General features: G+C 52.6%; 1 protein-coding gene across 1 annotated transcript; it reads left to right on the forward strand.

Annotated features, from left to right (window-relative positions):
• Window positions 1-229: 229 nt before the first annotated feature.
• Window positions 230-18,988, forward strand: P3H3 (prolyl 3-hydroxylase 3). Its single transcript, XM_075001586.1, has 15 exons — window positions 230-675; window positions 2,792-2,944; window positions 3,457-3,640; window positions 3,797-3,928; window positions 5,094-5,227; window positions 5,512-5,601; window positions 6,044-6,096; window positions 6,325-6,383; window positions 7,288-7,412; window positions 7,580-7,675; window positions 8,327-8,477; window positions 8,637-8,754; window positions 15,981-16,056; window positions 16,543-16,683; window positions 18,301-18,988. The coding sequence occupies exons 1-15, from the start codon at window positions 232-234 to the stop codon at window positions 18,520-18,522; spliced, it is 2,178 nt and encodes a 725-aa protein (XP_074857687.1). The 5' UTR covers window positions 230-231; the 3' UTR covers window positions 18,523-18,988.
• Window positions 18,989-19,019: the final 31 nt, after the last annotated feature.

The following is a 19,019-nucleotide window of genomic DNA, read 5'->3' on the forward strand; positions in this document are numbered from 1 at the left end:
CCAGCCGTGAGTCCTGCCGGAGGCTCCCTGACCCCAGGCACGTCTCCTGCACGTGTGCGCCTAGCCCGTCCTTCCCGCTCCGCTCTCTTGGCTCGCCCCGCGGGGAGGAATTCTAGCCCCTGGCGCCTCCCCGCGCTCTGCCTCCGACTTCCCAGCCACACGGCAGCGAGAGCGGCGCCCCCACCTCCCGCCAGCTAGCCCCGCCGCGGGGTCCCTGGGCCCGGCCGCGCCATGGCCTCCTTCCTCCTCCTCCTCCTCCTCCTCCCGCTGCTGGCCCTCCCGGCCCCGGCCTCCGCCCTGCTCTCCCTCGGCCCGGGCCGGCCGCTCCCCTACGATCTGCTCTACGCCGACGGGGTGCGGGCCTACTCCGCGCGGGACTGGTCGCGGGCGGCCGAGCTGCTGCAGCGCGCCCTGCACAGCTACGCCCAGCTGCGGGCGGCGCGGCGCGGCTGCCAGGGCAGCTGCCGGGAGGAGGCCGGGTTCGCGGGCCTGCCGGCCGCCCCCGCCTGGGAGAGCCCCTTCTTCGACAGGGTGCTGCAGCGCGCCGAGTGCCTGGCGGAGTGCCTGCGGCGCCGCCTGGCCTCCGAGCCCTCCCTGCACCGGGCCAGCCGGGAGATCCAGGAGGACTTCGAGCAGCGGGAGCCCTACAACTACCTCCAGGTGGCCTTGTTCCGGGTGAGGCGGGGTGGGGCCTTAGCTCCGCTGCTGATGTGGCGGCGGGAGCGTCCTGTCTGTCTGTCTGTCTGTCTGTCTCCCTCCCCTCCCCCCCCCCCCCCCCCGCGGCCTGCACCCCTTTCTGGGTGCATCTACACTAGCCGGCTACTTCGAAGTAGCTGGCACAACCTGGAAATAGCACGTGTCGCATCTACACACGCCTTGTGCTATTTCGACATTGAAATCGACGTTAGGCAGCGAGATGTCGAAATCGCTATTCCCATCCGAAGAGGGGAATAGAGCCCTACTTCGACGTTCAAGATCAAAGTAGGGCGTGTGTAGATGATCTGTGTCCTGCTACTTTGAAATAGCAGGGTCCTCCATGGCGGCCATCAGCTGAGAGGTTGAGAGATGCTCTGTCCAGCCCCTGCGGGGCTCTGTGGTCACTGTGCGCAGCAGCCCTTAGCTCAGGGCTTCTGGCTGCTGCTGCTGCAGCTGGGGGTTCATGCTGCGTGCACAGGGTCTGCAATCGGTTGTCGGCTCTGTGGATCTCGTGCTGTGCAGGCCGAGTGTGTCTGGGAGAGGCCCTTTAAGGGAGTGGCTTGGGGCTTTGCTGGCTCCTTATTTCGACGGGGAGCACTTGTGTGTGTGGACGCTCCGCATTTCCTTCTGGGGCGGCTCCTTTCGATGTTCTCCGTCGACGACACCAGCCCTGGAGGATGTGTAGACGATACACGTCGAAGTAGCCTATTTCAATGTTCTTATGTCAAAATAGGCTACTTCAATGTAGTGTGCTAGTGTAGACGTAGCCTCTGTGGCAGGAAGGCTAGGGAACTCCCCCGGGCAGAACCGGAGGCCCCCTGCCTCCCAGCCAGGTCCGGGGAGGGCAGGGCTCTAGCTGTCAGACCTGGCCACCCTTTAAGGATGGGCGATGCGTAGGGACAGATGTTAGTGGCTCTTGTACTCCCCCAGCTGCTGCCAGTAATTTTCAGGCTACCCAGCCAGGAGACAACAATTTGAGGACTGGAAGAGCTTGTGTGTGCCCCACTGCCACTCACCCAGCACACAGGATAGTGTGTTGAATAGTAACAGAGAGAAAGCCGTGCTAGTCTATACACTATCAAAACAAAAAGCAGTCAAGTAGCACTTTAAAGACTAGCAAAATAGTTTATTAGGTGCCCAGATGCTTTGTATATTGGACAGACTTCTAACTCCCTTAGACAAAGGGTCAACGGGCACAAAACAGACATCCAAACACTCCAGATCCACAAACCAGTTAGTCAACATTTTAATGGAATGGGGCATTCTGTCAATGACCTCAAGGTATGTGTGTTACTGAAGAGAAATTATCGCTCCTTTGTAGAAAGGGAAGTGGACGAGCTGACTTTTATATTCAAATTCAGCACATTAACACATGGTTTAAATCGTGATGTGAACTTTCTGAATCACTATAGGGGCTCGTCTGCATACTTGGCTCAATCTAATTCTTGATCTTCCCCCCCACCCCTCCGCTCTCGGCTTTGCTCACCTTGATTATCTTTTTCTGATTTGTCCTCCTTGCTTACTGTTTTTGGTTCTCTGTGCCTTAAATATTGAGTCTGTTCTGGTCTGGCTATGGTCTGAAGAAGTGGGTCTGTCCCACGAAAGCTCACCTAATAAACCATTTTGCTAGTCTTTAAAGTGCTACTTGACTGCTTTTAGGATAGTGTGGTGTTTTCCTGTAGGTCCTCCAGGCTTAGACAGTCAGCTGGGGAAGGGTGAAAGAACATCAGGAACAGGGGGTGGGGGCACCATACTAGACGTTTTTATGCCACTGTGGCTAGCAAGGGACAGCATGATGCTTTGCTTATAATTAGGTCCTACAGCGTCAGATACAGCAGATGGATTGGGGCACAAAATGGGGTACGATGCTCAACATGGGGAAATGAGGGCGATGTGGGAGCGAGTTCGCATCGCGCTGTAGCCGATGGGGTCAACACGGCACATTGTTTTTAGGCCTAGTCCACAAAACCAGTCTCAGTACAAGGCTAGCTTAAGGCGTGTGCAGGTAGGGGGATAGGAGGTGGAGGTTTTTAGACAGGAGAAGGGGCTGCCCAGGCCATGGCAATTGCTCTGTGTGTCTATTTTGTCTTTGCAGCTGAACAAGCTGGATGAAGCTGTGTCAGCAGCTCACACGTTTTTCGTGGCCAATCCCCAGCACCTGCAGATGCGTGAAGACATGGAGAAATATCAGCGCATGGCCGGGGTGAAGCTAGAGAGTTTCCGAGACCTGGAGGCCACACCATACTGGGTGAGACCCTCCTGGAGATCATCTGTCCTCCTGAGGAATATCTCAGCAAGGTCTGCCTATTTACTCCTAGGGGGCAGGGCCCAAGACTGTGCCTGACTTCCCCATCTCTGCTCCATCTCCCCCAGAAGTCAGAGCTTTAGCTTAGGTCTGCACGAGACAAGAAATTCTACTGAAGATGTGCAATTTCAGCTACAAGAATAGTGTAGCTGGAGTCAACGTACCTTAAGTTGAATTTCTGGCGTGATCCCACTGATTTCCCTCTCTCCTCATGATGCAAGAAGCCCCGGAATTCAATTTAGACACTTGACATTGAACCCCAAAAGACTGACCTCTGGAGTGCCGTTTCTCAGAGTGCAGTCAGGGGTTTCCGTAGACAGTGCATTATCCAGACAGGCCCACAGATGGCAGGACTGCCCACTGAGTGATCCAAAGTGCTGGGTAACCAATTACCAGCTGAGCAGAAAGGGCGGGGCCCAGACGTTAACCACAGGGCTTGGTGCGGTTCCTTGCAGGAGGCATATGAGATTGGGGTGCAGCGCTACAATGCCGACGAGTACCTGCAGGCTGCCGTGAAGTTGGAAGAGTCGCTTGAAGAGGTGCTATTAGCACTGGAGGATTGTCGAGCTCTGTGCGAGGGGCCGCAGGAAGATAGCGCAGAAGAGGAGATGCAACCTGGCCTTTATGAAGCCATCGCAGGTAACGTTAGAGAGAGTGAGCGGTAGTGTGATGCTGGATATGCCATTCTTTGGACTCTGGACACGTACCGACACTTAGCATCCCAGCCCGTCCAAAAGGAGACCTACTGTGCCCCTGGATAATCTGCCCCTCATCCCCCTCTCTTTTCCTTTCCAGCCCATTATATTCAGATCCTGAAGTGCAGGCAGCAGTGTGTCCTTGAAGTTGCCACCAAACGAGGTCGGGTTTCGGCCACAGACGATTTCATACCGTCCCATTTGGATTTATTGCAGTTTGCTTATGATCAAGGTGAGCAGCGACACAGGCCAGCAGGTGGTGCTATGTCACTGGCGAGTGGAGAGAGAGTGTGATAGCAGGTGGATGGGGCAAGCCCAACCCTGCTCTTGATTCTTCTCCTCCATACGCACCTCCATTTCTGCTTTTCTCCATCACCATGGGCAGCCTCCCAGTCACTGAGACCCATAAACCAGAGTTCATCTTTGAATCACTCCTCTCACTGAAGCCACATGTTCAGGTCATTTTTAATCTGGCCCCCTTTTTTCATATGACTTCCCTGAAAATGCAGCCTTTCCTCTCTGTCCCCGTGGCCAAACTTCTTGCCCTGTCCTCCTCTTTCACACCAGGGCTGTGGCAGCCTCCTCTCCTCCAGCCTCCTTTCAAGCCTGTTTAGAAGGTTGCTGCTCAAAATGCGTTCTTGGGGCTCTGACCGTCACCCTGTGGGTGTCCCTCTGCCAGCTGCCCCTGCACTTCCGTGTCAGACACGAAGCCCTCGGCTCTCCCCCGTAAGGCCCTTTGTGAGTTAACCCTGCAGTGCCTAGTTGATCTAGTGATATTGTGCCTCTTCCAGTATTCCCAGCACCACCAATGGGTTTGTCCCTTCAGCCCTGTAGGCTCCCTCCCACCCTGCCCCCTGTGCATGGGGAAAGCCCAACAGCCACTGCTTCATCCTCCTCCCACCCCCAAGCCCCTGCTCCAGGATGTTAGGATCCGGTCTGCTGAGCATGGCCAGGCAGGTGACAAGCTCTGGCAGTTTCCTTCTCATCCTTCCCTTCTCCTGTCTTCCAACCCCCACCTCCTAACCCCACTGAAAAAGCTCTCTAGAGCTAGCAAAGCGAGCCAGTTCTTCACCAGGCTTATGGCTTGTCTGTGTAGCCCCATCACCCACCATCGGCTTCTGCCTTAGCTCATAAGTGCCTCAGGGCAGCAAGTGCCTTTCTGGGCACCTTCAGCAGTTGGCAGAATGGGGCCCTGATCCACTCTGTGCCCTCTGGGCACTGCCGTCATATAAATGTTTACTAATAACAACACCCTCATAGTCCCAGATCTTCAGAGGTATTTAATTGCCTAACTGCCCGCAGTGTCAATGAGCATTAAGTGCCTGAGCATGTTGGAGGATCTAAACCATAGTTGTAGGGCCTAACCATGCCCAGCTCCCTCTCTGTCTCTGACCTAGTTGGGAACCAGGCACTGGCTGCTGAATGTGCCGCTTCCTACTTGCTCTTCTATCCTGCGGACGAACTGATGCTGGAGAAGATGAAACAGTATCAGGAGGAGCTGGGAGAGGGCACGTCAGTCACAGCCAGAGAGGTACCAGCAACTCATCCACTTCTGCCTTCTCGGACCCTCCTCTCACCCCTGTGGTGGGGCCAGGGTTGGGGTCCCAATGGGGAGAGACGCCTCTATGCATATGTATGTACAGAGCCCAGGGCTGAAAAAAGACTCACTCCCCCACATACATATCATCACGCTGGGGTCTTGGCAAGGCAGAATCAGGGTGGCTTTGTGGGATTAGGGTTTGCGTAGGAATCTCCCCAGGATGGTGTTGGATCCCCTTTGTGGGACCGTTATTTGACAGCTGTGTGCATCTCCAGAGTATTCAGCGCTATGTTGAGAGGGCTCTGATGGAGAAGAAGTTGATTTACTACGCAGTGGAGCATCTGGGAGGAACTTTTAATGACCCTGTAAGTAGTTGCATCTTCTTTCAGAGGGCTGAGTTCTCCCTGCCCTGGTCTCATGAAGCCAATTTATTGTTCATTAACCCGTGGAGCTCACCTCACCAGGGTATTGTCCCAGCACTGTAAGGGTTGGACATGGGTGTGAGTAAAAATGACCTCTGAGGCGAAAAGAAGGTCCTCAAAGCCCTCTTTTCTGCTGCTCCTGGGACCTGAGGTGAACCCCAGCTGTGGGTGAGAGGGCCAGAAGGAATTCCCATGTGGGGCATTACTGGGACATTATGGGTCCCTTTGAGCAGCACCAGCAGTGGGGACATACACTAGACAGGCCTTGTGGTCTGATCTGACCTGGGAGGAAGTCGGGTGGTAGCCTAGGCAGGTCTATCTGGCTGACCCAGCATGGGAGGAGTTTGTTGGGTAACTGACTGAGCCCCTCCTTTTGTTTCTTTAGGATCCCTGGACCCCTGATGAGCTGATTCCTGAAAGTATGAAGCAGAAACACCGGTAAGGGCTAAATCAGCTTCCTGGGACTGGGGGTGGTGATGTCTGGAAGGGAGATGGGGGTGCATTACGTATGCTATACGTAAGGTCTGACTAAATGATCACGGTGGAGCCTTCTGGCCTTGGTCTCTGTGACCGTGACTCTGGCTTGTTGCTGAGTGTCTGATTGTGCCAGGGACTCTACCCCTGGCTGCTGACAGCCTCTGCCTGTCTCTTTTCCTTGCTCCCGAGAGAGAATCAGGAGAAGCAGAGGCTGGAGAATCTGGATGGAGGCGAGCAGGAGCAGAGGGGTGAGTAAAAGAGCCTGAGATGGGAGATAGAGACCATTGTAAGGCAGAGCTAAATACCGTTTGAGCCTCTGCTGTTCCAGGCCCAGTGGTCTGAAGGCCGATACTTATGCAGACTGGCTGCCTCCCATCACTGCCCAACAGAGCACAGGGTTCTGGGCAAATCTCCAAGTACACCCTGCATCTGGGAGCTGTGGGATACTAGCCCCACGGGCACCACAGCTGAAACAGCCCAGTGCTCATGTCATTACAGGACAAACCTGCCATGAGACGGCACAGCTTGTGTGGACGTGCTAAACCATTGGGACTGAAACTGTATCAGTTCAACGGGCTCAGTAACAGATGGGTCAGTTCAGCCAGAGGCGAGGGAGGGGAGAAGGAGGAGAAGAGAGAAAGGCTTTGCCCAGCTTGGAAATAAAGCATGGTATTGTTATGGGGGCGGGGGGGCTGTAAGCTACCCAGCTCAGAGCCCTGTATTCCTAGCCAGGTAAGCTCCTGGAGCCCCAGCAACCTCCTGAAGGGCTCAGTCTGAGCCAGGCCTGGCTCCAACGGGTGCTGTGTAGTAACATGCTAGGATCTTGCTGAGGCCCGTGTGTGCTTACAATTCCTCCTGCCTGGAGATGAGATATGGGGAGTGAAGTGGGGGGATAACCCTGAAACAAAACCCTGGACCCTCCCCACCCCATAAACTACTAACAGGGATCTGTACTAGATGGGCCTATATGACCCCAACATGGTGTTTCTAGGGGTAGGAGGTGGAAACATAAAAAAAGGGGGATGATTTTAAGCATTTGCCAGATTTTGTTCCTTGTGGCATAGACCAGGGACCTTATTGGACTTCCAGCTTCTTCTGCAGATACAGGCAGAACCCACAGGCCTTTCTACCCTCCCCCACTGCCCCCTGCAGGTCCATTTTCTTTTGAGGGGATCACTGTCACCATGGATTCTCGCCAGCTGAATGGGTCCCAGCGGGTTGTCTTTGACAGAGTCCTGACTGATTCCGAATGCAAGGACATTCTCCGGCTGGTAAAGGTGAGGACAGGAGCCTGCAGGAGTATTGTGATGCTGTGGGGCAGAAGGAACCTGCACCAAGCCAGCTCTGCAGTGTCACCCTCAGCAGAGGTGCTGCAACATCAGAGCAGCTGGTGGGAAGAGAAGGGGGGACACCAGGTCTGAAATTACCCTCCAATCTATTGCAGGCAGCCGGCAGCACAGGAGATGGCTACCGGGGCAGACAGTCCCCTCACACCCCCCATGAAAGGTTTGAAGGGTTGACAGTGTTAAAGGCTTTGCAGGTAAATGGCTCTGCACCTGTGCATGTGTTAGGGTCCGAGCCCATGGCAGGGCTTGTGTCGAGTCCCTTGGGCTCCAGCTGCTTCTCACTTGCCTGTTGGTGGGTGAGGGGCTGCACAGGAGTGTTCACTCTCTGTGGCACATGTCCGTGGGCTGTCTCACATGCCTGCTTTCTTCCTTGGGATTGGGCTTCTGAGCCATGTTTGTCTCACAGGTGGGAGGGAAACACACAGGCCCGTTCTGGGCATGTCTCTTGGCCTCATTACACTCCCGTGGGCACAGTCGAGCTTTTTGTTTCCCAGGAGGAACTTTTTCACACAGCCACAAGTTGCGTGTTTCCAGGGTCCTTTCTCTGGCTTTGTTTCTGCTGTTGTTTTCCCGAGTATTTCTTTTCCTCTGCTACACGTGTGGGTGCTTTTCGTGGCTCTGTTTCTACATTGCATACTCATGCCTGGAGGTGATATTTCTCGTGGCTTTTTTTCTCTCCTACCCATCCATAGTCACGGGAGCTTTTCACACCTATCCTTGCTAATGCACATATGTGAACCCAGGATTTCTTGGAGGCATGCTGCTCCCTTGCACACACATGTCATTTCTCACAGATGCATTCCTTACACATGAGGTTTCTCACAAGCTTGTTTTTTACCTTCCAGCTGGCACAGGATGGGATCGTGAACTGGAGAGATGCCAAACTGCTCCTGCATGCCAGCGAGAAATCCCGAAAAATATTAGAGTCCTATTTCACCCCTGGGAAAAGGCTCCATTTCTCATTCACACACCTCGTGTGCCGCATGGCTGTTGAGGGTAAAGAAAACCTAGCCCTAGCCATGTTCCTTGAGATTCCCCTCCCTTCCTGGGCAACGTTTCTGTGCCCTTTGCTCACTCTGAATCCAATCTGTGCCTTTTGCCTGCTCTATCCTTTGCCATCAGGTGCTCACGTTTCTCTACATTGTCCCTTTGTAGGGCAACAGGATGGCCGCATGGATCTCAGTCACCCAGTTCACGCTGATAACTGTCTCTTGGATCCTGAGGGGAAAGAATGCTGGAGAGAACCACCTGCCTACATGTACAGGGACTACAGGTGAGACTGGACGGGCCCCAGAGCTGAAGGGTGAGGGCTAAGAGCTCCAGAGTAGTGTTGCTGCCAGGGATGGGAGGACCCCGGCATTAACTAGGCACAGCAGGATTTCTGCACTGGAGCAGGCCTGACTCGGGTCCTTCTGGCCTTGGAATCTATGAATCTGTTTAGTCCAAAGTCCTATCTATCACCTTAGCCAAGACCTACTTCAAAAGACGGAGCAGAACACAACATAGACAGATGTGGGATGAGCTGTGCCCCACATTAGGTTTCCCCTGGTGTTTAATTGTTTGGGTGCCTTTCCCCTACCATATAGCCCAGGTAAACTGCATCTTGGCTGGCCACCTGGACTTGACCAGCTCGGCCGTTCACCCTGCCCACCCTGCCTCTGTGAGGCATTGACGTGTCCCAGTGAGGTGTCTCAGGTAATCGTTCCAGTCATAACTGTAAATGAGGATGTTGTCAGTATACCCCGGTGAAGGACGCCCTGGGGCCCATGCAGCCCACGGGGGTTCCATACGCAGCCCGCAAGGCATTCTGTTTACTATTACCCACATGCAGGGTTTCCAAATTCCACTGGTTTCAATCCATGCAGGTTTTTTTTTTTCTGCCAGTATTATTAAAGTGACACACGCGCAAAGCAAGGGCATATGAAACGAGGTGTGCGCTGACTGTATATAACATTGACTGTGAGAATCATGTGCTCCCTCTGCAGCCACAGAACAGCTCCAGTTCAATGGGCACATCCTGCAAATTCTAGGCTTGCAAGCACAGTTGGCAAAACTCCCCTATGCCAGGAGACCGTCTTGGTTACGACAATCTTACCACCCACCGAGATGACGGAGGGCCGCTCGTGCGGCCCACTCCCTAGTCTGGGTTGCCGATTGCTGATGTACACCAAGGCACAATACCCGTTGGCCAAAGTACGTGGTCCATCAGGAGTTGGAAAGTAGCAGTGGCTCTATGAAAGCTGAAGGGTGTGAGCTGAACTTGGTAGATCCCACCCAGTGCAGGGAATGCCATCGTCTCTTGTCTGTGGTTGTCAAAAGCATCTGCCTATAGCCCTTCATAAGGTCAAAAGTATATATGTACTCGGCAGCCTCCAGCCTGTCCAGCGACTCACATGCTCTAGACACTGGGAACACACAAATTTCGATATAGCATTTACTCTCTGGAAACTGATGCAGAATCACTTTGCCACATTACGTTTCAGCACCAACACGAGGGAGCTCCACCGCACACTATGACACTCCTCAACCACCTGTAAGTCTAACGTGGCTTGTAGTTCTTGAGGAACCATCTCCCAGCTCTTCTGTGGCAGGGATCAGAGGCTCTCTCAGATCTTTTTCCTGGCTGAGGGTAGACCAGGTGGGTGCATCCTAGTAGTGCTGAGAAAACTGAGGGAAAAGCTTCCATCAGCTGCAGTAACTGGCATTTTTGTTCAGACTGTAGTTCTTCCTCATGGGTATCAGCAGACTGAGCTCGGGTGGAGCTGGTGTTATGAGGAGGCCAGCCTTCCTGGTCCTGCCAAACCTTTAGCAGGTTCCCATGATAAATCCTCATTTCTTTTCTCCTCCCTGGCTGGTAACTTTCATGATTGACTATCGCTGCCTTCCTTAACGCTACAATAGGCTCTTGCCGCCTGGCTAGTAGTTTCGATTCTGGTAGCAACAAGAAGAAGCTATTTCCAGGTCCATGTAATCACACCCTCGCCCTTCAGTTATGAGCCAGTTCCTGATTCTGCTGGACTCTTGCAGCTGTTCTTTAGTGTAAAAGCTGGGTTGCCAGTTCCTCCCTCAGGCAGATCACATACAGCACTATGCCGTTTTTTCAGCATCTTTGCTCCTCCCATATGCAAAGGAGGTCTAGGTCCCCATGTGACTGTCTCCCATAAAATAATTGAATGGGGAGAACCATGTTGATCCTGGATGCACCTCACAGATGGCATAGGGAGGGGTGGGAATATCTGATCCTAATGCCAGGTGTCTGAGGCTCAAAAATGTTCTGAGCATCTTTTTCAATGTTTTACTGAAACACACCAGCCAGTCAGTCTGAGGGTGATAGATAAGACGTCTTTAAGGTTCTGATCTTCCAAAGGTTGCACCCTTTCCCCCATTAGGCTTGATGTAAAGTTAGCTCTCATGTCAGTATCTCTTTTGCTAATCCTACCCATTCAAGAGCCTTCAGTTTGGTGGCAACGTTAGCTGCAGTGGCCGAACAAATGGGGATGGCCTCTGGGTATAGCATGGCATTGCCCATTATTACCATCCTATGCTGGTAGACAGCTGCACGCTTTTCCAGGGAATCCTGCCAGGCCCCTACTAATCTTCTTGAAGGTTACTCCAGCCACCAGGAGGAGGATTAATGGAGACTTCGGGGTCCTGTCCATTGGCAAAACATGGAGTAGTTTTCCACTTCACCGTGTGCTCCCAGCCAGTAAAATCTGAAGGTTATCCTTTCAAGGGTCTCCTCTCACCGTCTCCCACAGGGTACCACATGTACCTGCTGCAAGATGGTCCTATGGATTTTCTTTGGGATTGGAAACTGTGCTCTCTTTTCTGATCTGATCATCTTTGGCCATCCGGTACAGTTTCTGTTCCATGAGTTCAGACAGAGACAATTGCTTCTTCAGTTGCAGGTCTACCACCTCTGTGTTGATGCTAGTAAGCAGATCATATGCCCTACTCAGTCAGGTTGCCTTTTTGTTCACTTGTGAAATCTACTACAGTCGTTAATAAGTTTACATGTGGAAATGGTGAGGTCTTCTATTTCCCTTTTGCAGGGCATATTATTCATGTCAGGATGTTCCTGCAAGAATATTAAAGGAACTGGAACATGAAGTAGGAAGCTCAATAACAAGGATTTTTAATGAATGTGTAAACTTTGGGGCCTTACCCTGTGACTGGAGAATTGCTAATATAATTCATATTTTTTAGAAAGGGAAAAGAAGTGATCCAGGAAACTACAGGCCTTTTAGCTTGACCTCATTTGCATTCAAGATCTTGGATCAAATTTTGAAAGAGAAAGTAGTGAAGGGCATAAAGATGAATGGTAATTGGGACAAAATACAACATGATTTTACAAAAGAGAGATCATGCCAGGTTAACCTGATTTCCTTCTTTGAGAAGATAACTCATTTTTAAGGAAATGCAGTAGATCTAATCAACTTGGATTTCAGTAAGACATTTGATACAGTTGCACATAGGAAATTATTACTTAAATTGGAAAAGATGGGAATTAAAATATGAGAATTGAAAGGTGGATAAGGAACTGGTTAACGGGGGGGTACAGGGAGTCATATTGAAAGGCTGGAGGAATGTTATTAGCAGAGTTCCTCAGGGATTGGTCTTGGGGTCAATCGTATTTAATATTTTTGTTTGTACCCTTAGCACAAAAAGTGGGATAATAAATATCCCATGTAACATTTGCAGGGGACACAAATTTGGGAGATGTTGGCTGTGTGGAGGAGGACTGGAATACCACACAAGAAGATCTGGATGACCTTGGAAAGTGCAGTAGTAGAAATGGGATGATGTTTAATAGTGCAAGGTGAAATGTTGTGCATTTAAGTACTAACAACAACAAAAAGATTTACCATAAGCTGGGGATGTATCCACTGGAAGTGGGAGGAGGAAGAACTGAGTTTTTGATTGATAACAGACTATGCGTTACCAATGCAGTCCTAAGATGCTTCAGGTATTTCCAGTAGAGACAGACAAGTGTTAGGACCATTATACAAGGCACTGGTGAGATGTCCTCTGGTCTCTCATGCTTAAGAAAGATAAATTCCAACTGGAACAGGTACAGGGACGAGCAACTAGGATGATCCAAGGAATGGAAAACCTGCTTCAAAGAGGCTCGTTTAGCCTAACCAAAGAAGGCTGAGGAGAGATATGATCACTCCCTACAAATATATCACAGGGATAAATACCAGGAAGGGAGAAACATTATTTAAATTAAGCATCAATGCTGACACAAGAACAAACAGAAATAAATTGACCATCAAGTTTAGGCTTGAAATTAGATGAAGGTTTCTAACTACCAGAGGAGTGAAGTTCTGGAACAGCCTTCCATGGCGAGCTGGGGGAGACGGGCTAAAAAATCTAACTGGCTTCAAGACTGAGCTTGATAAGTTTACAGTGGGGAGGGGGTGGGACTGCCTATAATGGTGTCTGGCCAATCTGTGACTGCTAGCAGCAAATGTCTCCAGTGCCTGGAGATGGGATGCTAATGGGGACGGTGAGGTTCTGTGGCTGGTGATGTGCAGACAGAGGTCCGGGGAGAGGGGCTACCTTTCTTTTCAGCATGGGACACAGGTAACTGGTGAAAACGGTGGGTTCTCTGTAACGTGAAGTCTTTAGTCATGATTTGTGGATTTTAGTAACTCAGCCAGAGGTTAGGGGTCTATGACAGGCGTAGGCGCTGACTCTGTCAGTGCTTCAGGGCTGGAGCGTCCATGGGGGGAAAAATCAGTGTGTGCTCAGCACCCACTGGTAGCCAAGCTAACCTCCGCCGCACGCCCCGCCATTGTTCCCCATACCTCCCACCCGCTGGGAGCCCTGCTTACCAGCTCCTCAGCAATTCTGGAGCGCAGCAGACAGCTGAGTCGCAGCTTTCATGATGCTCCAAAAGGGAGGGGGAGGCGGCAGGTCAGAGGCCTGAGGAAGGGGGGTGAAATGTGGGTGAGACCTGGGACAAAGCGAGGGGGTTGAGTTAGGGGGAAGCTGGCACCTATGATTACAGGAGTGGATGGGTGAGGTTTTGTGGCCTGTAATGTGCAGGCAGGCAGACTTGGTGATAGTGGTGGCCCCTTCTGATTTTAAAGTCTGTGACTCTTGGTGCATCTACACAAGGAACTAACTTCAAAGTTCGGTGCTACATTGAAGTAGCCAGCAGAGAGTCTACACGCATTTCCCCTTACTTCAACGTTAACTTCGAAGTAGGGAGCCCAAGTAGGGAGCCCAGCTTCAAAATCCTTACTCCCTTCCCGGGACTGGAGTAGTGCCCTGCTTCGAAGTTTAGCTGCCAAGTAGGGCGTGTGTAGACGCTCAACTTCAAAGTGAGCAACGGTGAAGTAATTTTTGTAGTGTAGATACAGCCTGAGTCCCTTCGCCAAGACCTCCCACCTCCCCAACTCTGGTTAGCTTTCCAGGTTTTTGAGTCTGGCGTGCCCCTCCCTGAGGGTTGGCTGCACTCACATTGTCTCTGTGCTGCACTGGCTCTGGCCAGATAGCCGGTACTGCAGGCTCCGATCAAACTGCCTGAGCAGACCACAGACTCGGTTCAGTAGGGAAGGTGCTTAGCCAGGTTTATTGTTGACAAATGTACGCCTGGGCTCCACAGAATCACTAACTGAATTCCTGTTCTAATGGACCAGCTGAGTGAGCAGTGACATTTTCCTTTCCCGCCTAAGCCAGACAAAGGCACACCCTCTGTGACCCCTCTTTTCTACAGTGATACACATAAGTCAAATATTGCCCCTCGGTCATGGTTAGTTGCCACCCTTTGCATTGTAACTGCCAGTTCAATCAAAACATCTCTGTCCATCACACTGTCATCCTGACCTTATATGAAGGAGGGGTTAGTATGGCCCTGGATCCTCTTCAGGGAGAGGGCTTGAGACCCCTTGCTGGAGCACTTGCAGCCCTGCCACCCCCCAACCTAAAAAAGGAGCACATAAAGACGATGCCCAGGCTGCCAACAGCAGCTGTGTGTGATGCAACCAATCACAAAAGGCTGGGGCTTCCGGGAGCAGGCAATGAGGTTTGGCTCAGCACCAAGGACACAAGGAGAGACAAGGAGTGCCTGGGAAGAAGCCCTCAGGATGCTGCTCTATTCCAGAGTGGAAGCCTTGCAACCTAGCCAGACCAAGCAAGTGTATCCTGATGGGCCCTGTTGAACTGTTTTGGAAGGCTGTGCCTGGGGAGGGCTGCAGGACATGGGGACATTTTTTTAATTGTGTCTCTGGAAGGGGTATAATCATCTCACCTGGGGACAGAATGCAACTTTGTCAGAGCACTGAGCCGCTGAAGACCCACCGGACGAGCGCACTGGTTGACGGGTCATTGTGAGCAGAGGAGAGTGAGGAAGCAGGCAGACATACATACGCTGAATGCATTCAGAGGTCTCAGTCTGTTCCGTCTCCCTTTGTGGAACAGATTTCCAAGGTCGTTCTCATTCCAGGTCATTCTCGTTGCTCTTCTCTGAACTGCTGTAGTTCTTCAGTATCCTTTGGTGATGGGGGTTACCAGTGCTGCTGCACACAGTATACAGGTGATGTACATAAAGGCATTAAAATGTTCTCCATATCATTCGGTATCCTATTCCTTGTCCATCCTAGCATCATTTTCCTTTTGGACCACAGCTGCTCCTCAAGGAGAGGTGGTTGCTGAGCAATCTGTAGTGGTACCCAGGTCCCTTTCTGGAGCTGACATCATTGCTTTAGAATCATGCAAATTGTATGAGTCATTTAATTATTTTCTTTCACTGTGTGTAACTTTGCTTCCATCAGCACCGAATTTGCCATCATATTGCTCATTCCTCTGGTGTGGTTAGGTCTCTCTAAACATTTTTCTGACAATTCTGGCATTCTGTGCCATTCTGATGTTTCTCCCATGCCCCTCTTGTACTGACTGACCTGAATAACGCTGTGTCATCTGCAGATTTTATTTCTTCACAGCTTACCCGGGACCCTTTCCAGATCATTAATGAATATACTAAAGCTAGCCCAGGCCTTTGGGGCAGCTGCTCCTAATCCTCAGGATGGAAACTGACCATTTATATGTACTCTTTATTTTCTGTACTGGAGCCAGTTTTTGCTCCATGATAACACTGCCTCTCATCCTGTCGCTTCACTTCTTTAGTAGCTTCTTATTCAGAAACTTGTCAAGGCTTTTTGAAAGCCTAAATAAATTATGTCCATTGATTCCCCTCTACTATTTTCCTGACACATTCAAAGACTTCTAAGAGATCGGTGAGACAGTTTCTTCCTTTGTAGAATCCATGCAAGTTGCACCCCCTCAGATCATGAATTTCTAGTTTTCCTGTTGATTTTAATTATTGTTTCAACCAGTTTCCCTGGTGCAGTTGTATAGCTCACTGCTCTGTCATTCCCCCATCGCCCCGAGTGCTCTCCTGCAGAGTGTGAGGTTTGGGCCCAGCAGGGAGCCAAGAAAATTTGGGGAATGGGGAATCTCGACTCTCCAGCTGCCATCTTCTCCTTTCCACAGTGGGATCCTTTACCTCAACGATGACTTCCACGGTGGGGACCTGTTCTTCACGGAGCTGGATGCAGTGACCGTTACGGTAAGACCAAGCCTGGCCCTGGGAAGGAGAGCGACTGGCAGGATGGGAGTTAGTCTCGATGGCAGGGACTGGGGCAGGGGGGCCTGTGTGTGCTAGGCCCCTCCACTCCGAAGCGCGCAGCCGCAGCAACTCAGCAGAGTCAAATTGGGGCAGCCAAAGGCAAATTTAGGAAAATCTCAGCCTAATCTCAGGATGACTCCTTCCTGGTTTCCACGTCTCCCCTGCTGCGTGTCCGTCTTTCTCTTCGTGTCCCAAATACGTTCTTTCTTCCTTTCCTTCTGTCGCTCCCTTTATTCCTCTCCCTGCTGCCCGCGGGCAGCGTTTGGTTGACGTCAAGTTCTTGTCAGAGCCCACTTCTTTAATGGTACAGGAGCCGTCCCCTGACTCAGCCTCCCAGGGGAATTGCTGAGGGAGGAAGGCCGTTCAGAAGGGTGTGAGGCAGCACGTGGAAACTGCAGATTTATCGCTTCCTCTTCTCTATGGCAGGCTCAGGTGCGCCCCAAATGTGGGAGGCTGGTGGCCTTCAGTTCTGGAGGGGAGAATCCCCATGGCGTGTGGGCGGTGACCCGTGGGAAGCGCTGCGCCGTTGCCTTGTGGTACACACTTTCTCCAGAACATGCAGAGCAGGTAATGCTGCCCCTCAAGTTGTCAGGGGCCCTTCGAGGGAGAAGCTGGAGCGGGGATGGCCCCAAGAAAGGGTCGGGTTCCATGGTGGAGACTCCTGTGCGCACCTGCCAGGAGCAGGGTATGGGGAGGTTCCTCTGGGCAGGGTACTGGAGGATTCGAGATTCCTTGTGGAGGGAGCAGCGTGTGCTGCAGGGTTGCTGAGTCTCACAGTTATCTCCTGGTGGGATTCTACTGGGTTCTCGAGCTCGTCTCACAATGCCCCAAGCAGCTCCATGAAGTTCAGCCCTGCTGAAAGCTGCCACCGTCTCCCCTCTGCTCCCCACTCCCACAGGGGGGCAGGGCAAGCTCAGCTTAGCTCAGTTCCACTCCCTCCTTCCTGCTCCCCTCCTGGAAACCACAGGGACAGGCTGGTGCCTCTTCCCCTCCCTATCCAGAAATACGTGCGGGGGAGCCACAGGGTGGGGGAGAGGGGCCTGCTGCTGCCCCAAGCTTGGAAGGGGTAGCGCAGAACCCTAGGAAGAGCAGAGGTGTCTGGAGGTACTGAACTGATGGGGACTCAGGGGGCTGAACTGAAGGGGTAGGAGCCATTGTAGGTGGGCTGTGGGGGAGCGGGGGTGCAGGACCTGAACTGTAGGGGGTGGGACGATGGGGGTACGGGAGGAACTGAGGGGTGGGAGATAGCGTTGATTGCTGGAAGAGGGTGGAATGATGTGGGTGTGAGAGCTCCCATCCCTGTGTGCCCCAAGCCAGGCTTCCCGCTGCCCAGCGCATGGACCTGGGACTGAGCAGGGAGAGATTTAAAAAAAGGCAAAAAAACCCACAGCATAACAACTGTTTGTAAAATCGTACAATTTGAGCTTTTGCATTCCCCCCCCCAGCCAAATCTTTGCTTTCTTGCGGGTGGCAGTACTGCATGAGTCTGCCGGGGCAGGACGGGGGCCTCTAAGTGGGAGCAGCGTACATAGTCCCAGTGCAGGATGCTGTGCCGAGGGGCAGGCCACTGTTCCCTCCAGTTTTTTCCTGCAGGTGCCGAATGAATTTTGTTATGTGCGTCTCACATCCATACGGGTGCACACAGCAAACTTCACGTGGGTGGGGCTGAGGGGTTTGGCATGCGGGAGGGGAGCTCAGGATGGGGGCGGAGGGTTGGAGAGTATTGGGGGTGTGCAAGGGCTCTGGGATAGGGCCGGGGATGAGGGGTTTAGGGCTGGCGTGCAGGTGGCTTAGAGCACTGGCTGGAGTTGCAGGCTCTGGAGTGCGGATGAGATGTTTAGGGTGCAGGCTGCCCAGGAGCTGTGGCAGGGGAGAGAATCCCCATGCTCTCTCCCCCTCCGGCAGCACCCGGGCCGCGGGGGAGGGACATCTCTCCCCAGGCCGCAGCAAGTCCGGTGGTGGTCTGTGTTTGGGTCCAGCAGAGAGAGGCACCTCTGCCCACAGTGGCAGGGCAGTCGGTGCCGGAGGAGAGGTGCCTCTCTGTGCTGCAGCAGGTCCGTGCCGAGGGAGAGGCACCTCACCCTGAGGCAGCCCTGAGCGGCCATGCAGATTAGAGGGAACTAAGGTGCAGACTCCCATGGGGAAGGAGGGGTAATAACACCCTGTCTCTCTCTCTGATCGCAGGAGCGGGTAGAGGCTGAGGAGCTGATGAGACTGGGGGACGTGGAGCGGGAACAGTCACACATGGCTGGAGGCGAGGAGCATATGGGGGCTGACCACAGTGGTGCCGCCTCACCGGAGCCCCCTGTGACCAAGGGAAGAGCCAGATCCGCAAGCCAGAGACGTGCATCAGGTTCAGAATCCGGGCAGCAGCCCCAGAAGCTGCCAGCCAGGGATGAGTTGTAAAGCATGGCAGGAGGCAGGGCCACTCCCGCTGGCCAGGTACCTGCTTAAGGACACGGAGGAGCAGGTGGGGTTAGGGCAATTTAGTGCACTGGCCCCATCGGTGGCAGAGGGATGCAGCTCGCTTCTCTGTGGCATCACAGGAGGAACGGTGGCATCATGAGCAGGACAGGAAGGCCCTGGCGCCCAGATCCCTGTTCATTCCCTTGACCTGAGAATCATTTTGTCACTCAGAAGTAACAAGCCAGGCTCCTCCCCGCCCCCATGTCCTGTCTTCCAGTGGAACTGTCCATATTCATATAGGACCAAAGCAAAGCAGGGGAGGGAGGGAGAAACTTGGGGACTTTTGGCGGCAGGTGGGGAATGAGGGTTTTGTTATTTTTCCGAGATGGGCAGGACTGAGAGAACATCTGGAATTTCCAGACCACCTCCCTCCTTCCCCATAGACCAGAGTGTCCTGTGACCAACATAGGAGAGGGAGGGTGGGGGGGTGGCTGTAT

The sequence above is a fragment of the Carettochelys insculpta genome, chromosome 1 (assembly GCF_033958435.1).
Source record: "Carettochelys insculpta isolate YL-2023 chromosome 1, ASM3395843v1, whole genome shotgun sequence".
NCBI lineage: Eukaryota > Metazoa > Chordata > Testudines > Carettochelyidae > Carettochelys > Carettochelys insculpta.

Excerpts from the sequence above, each read along its gene's own strand:
- P3H3 (XM_075001586.1), top strand. The coding sequence starts at position 232 with ATGGCCTCCTTCCTCCTCCTCCTCCTCCTCCTCCCGCTGCTGGCCCTC. Across the intron at positions 5,228-5,511 it reads CGTCAGTCACAGCCAGAGAG|AGTATTCAGCGCTATGTTGA; the intron begins GTACCAGCAACT and ends GTGCATCTCCAG. Across the intron at positions 6,097-6,324 it reads AGTATGAAGCAGAAACACCG|AGAGAATCAGGAGAAGCAGA; the intron begins GTAAGGGCTAAA and ends CTTGCTCCCGAG.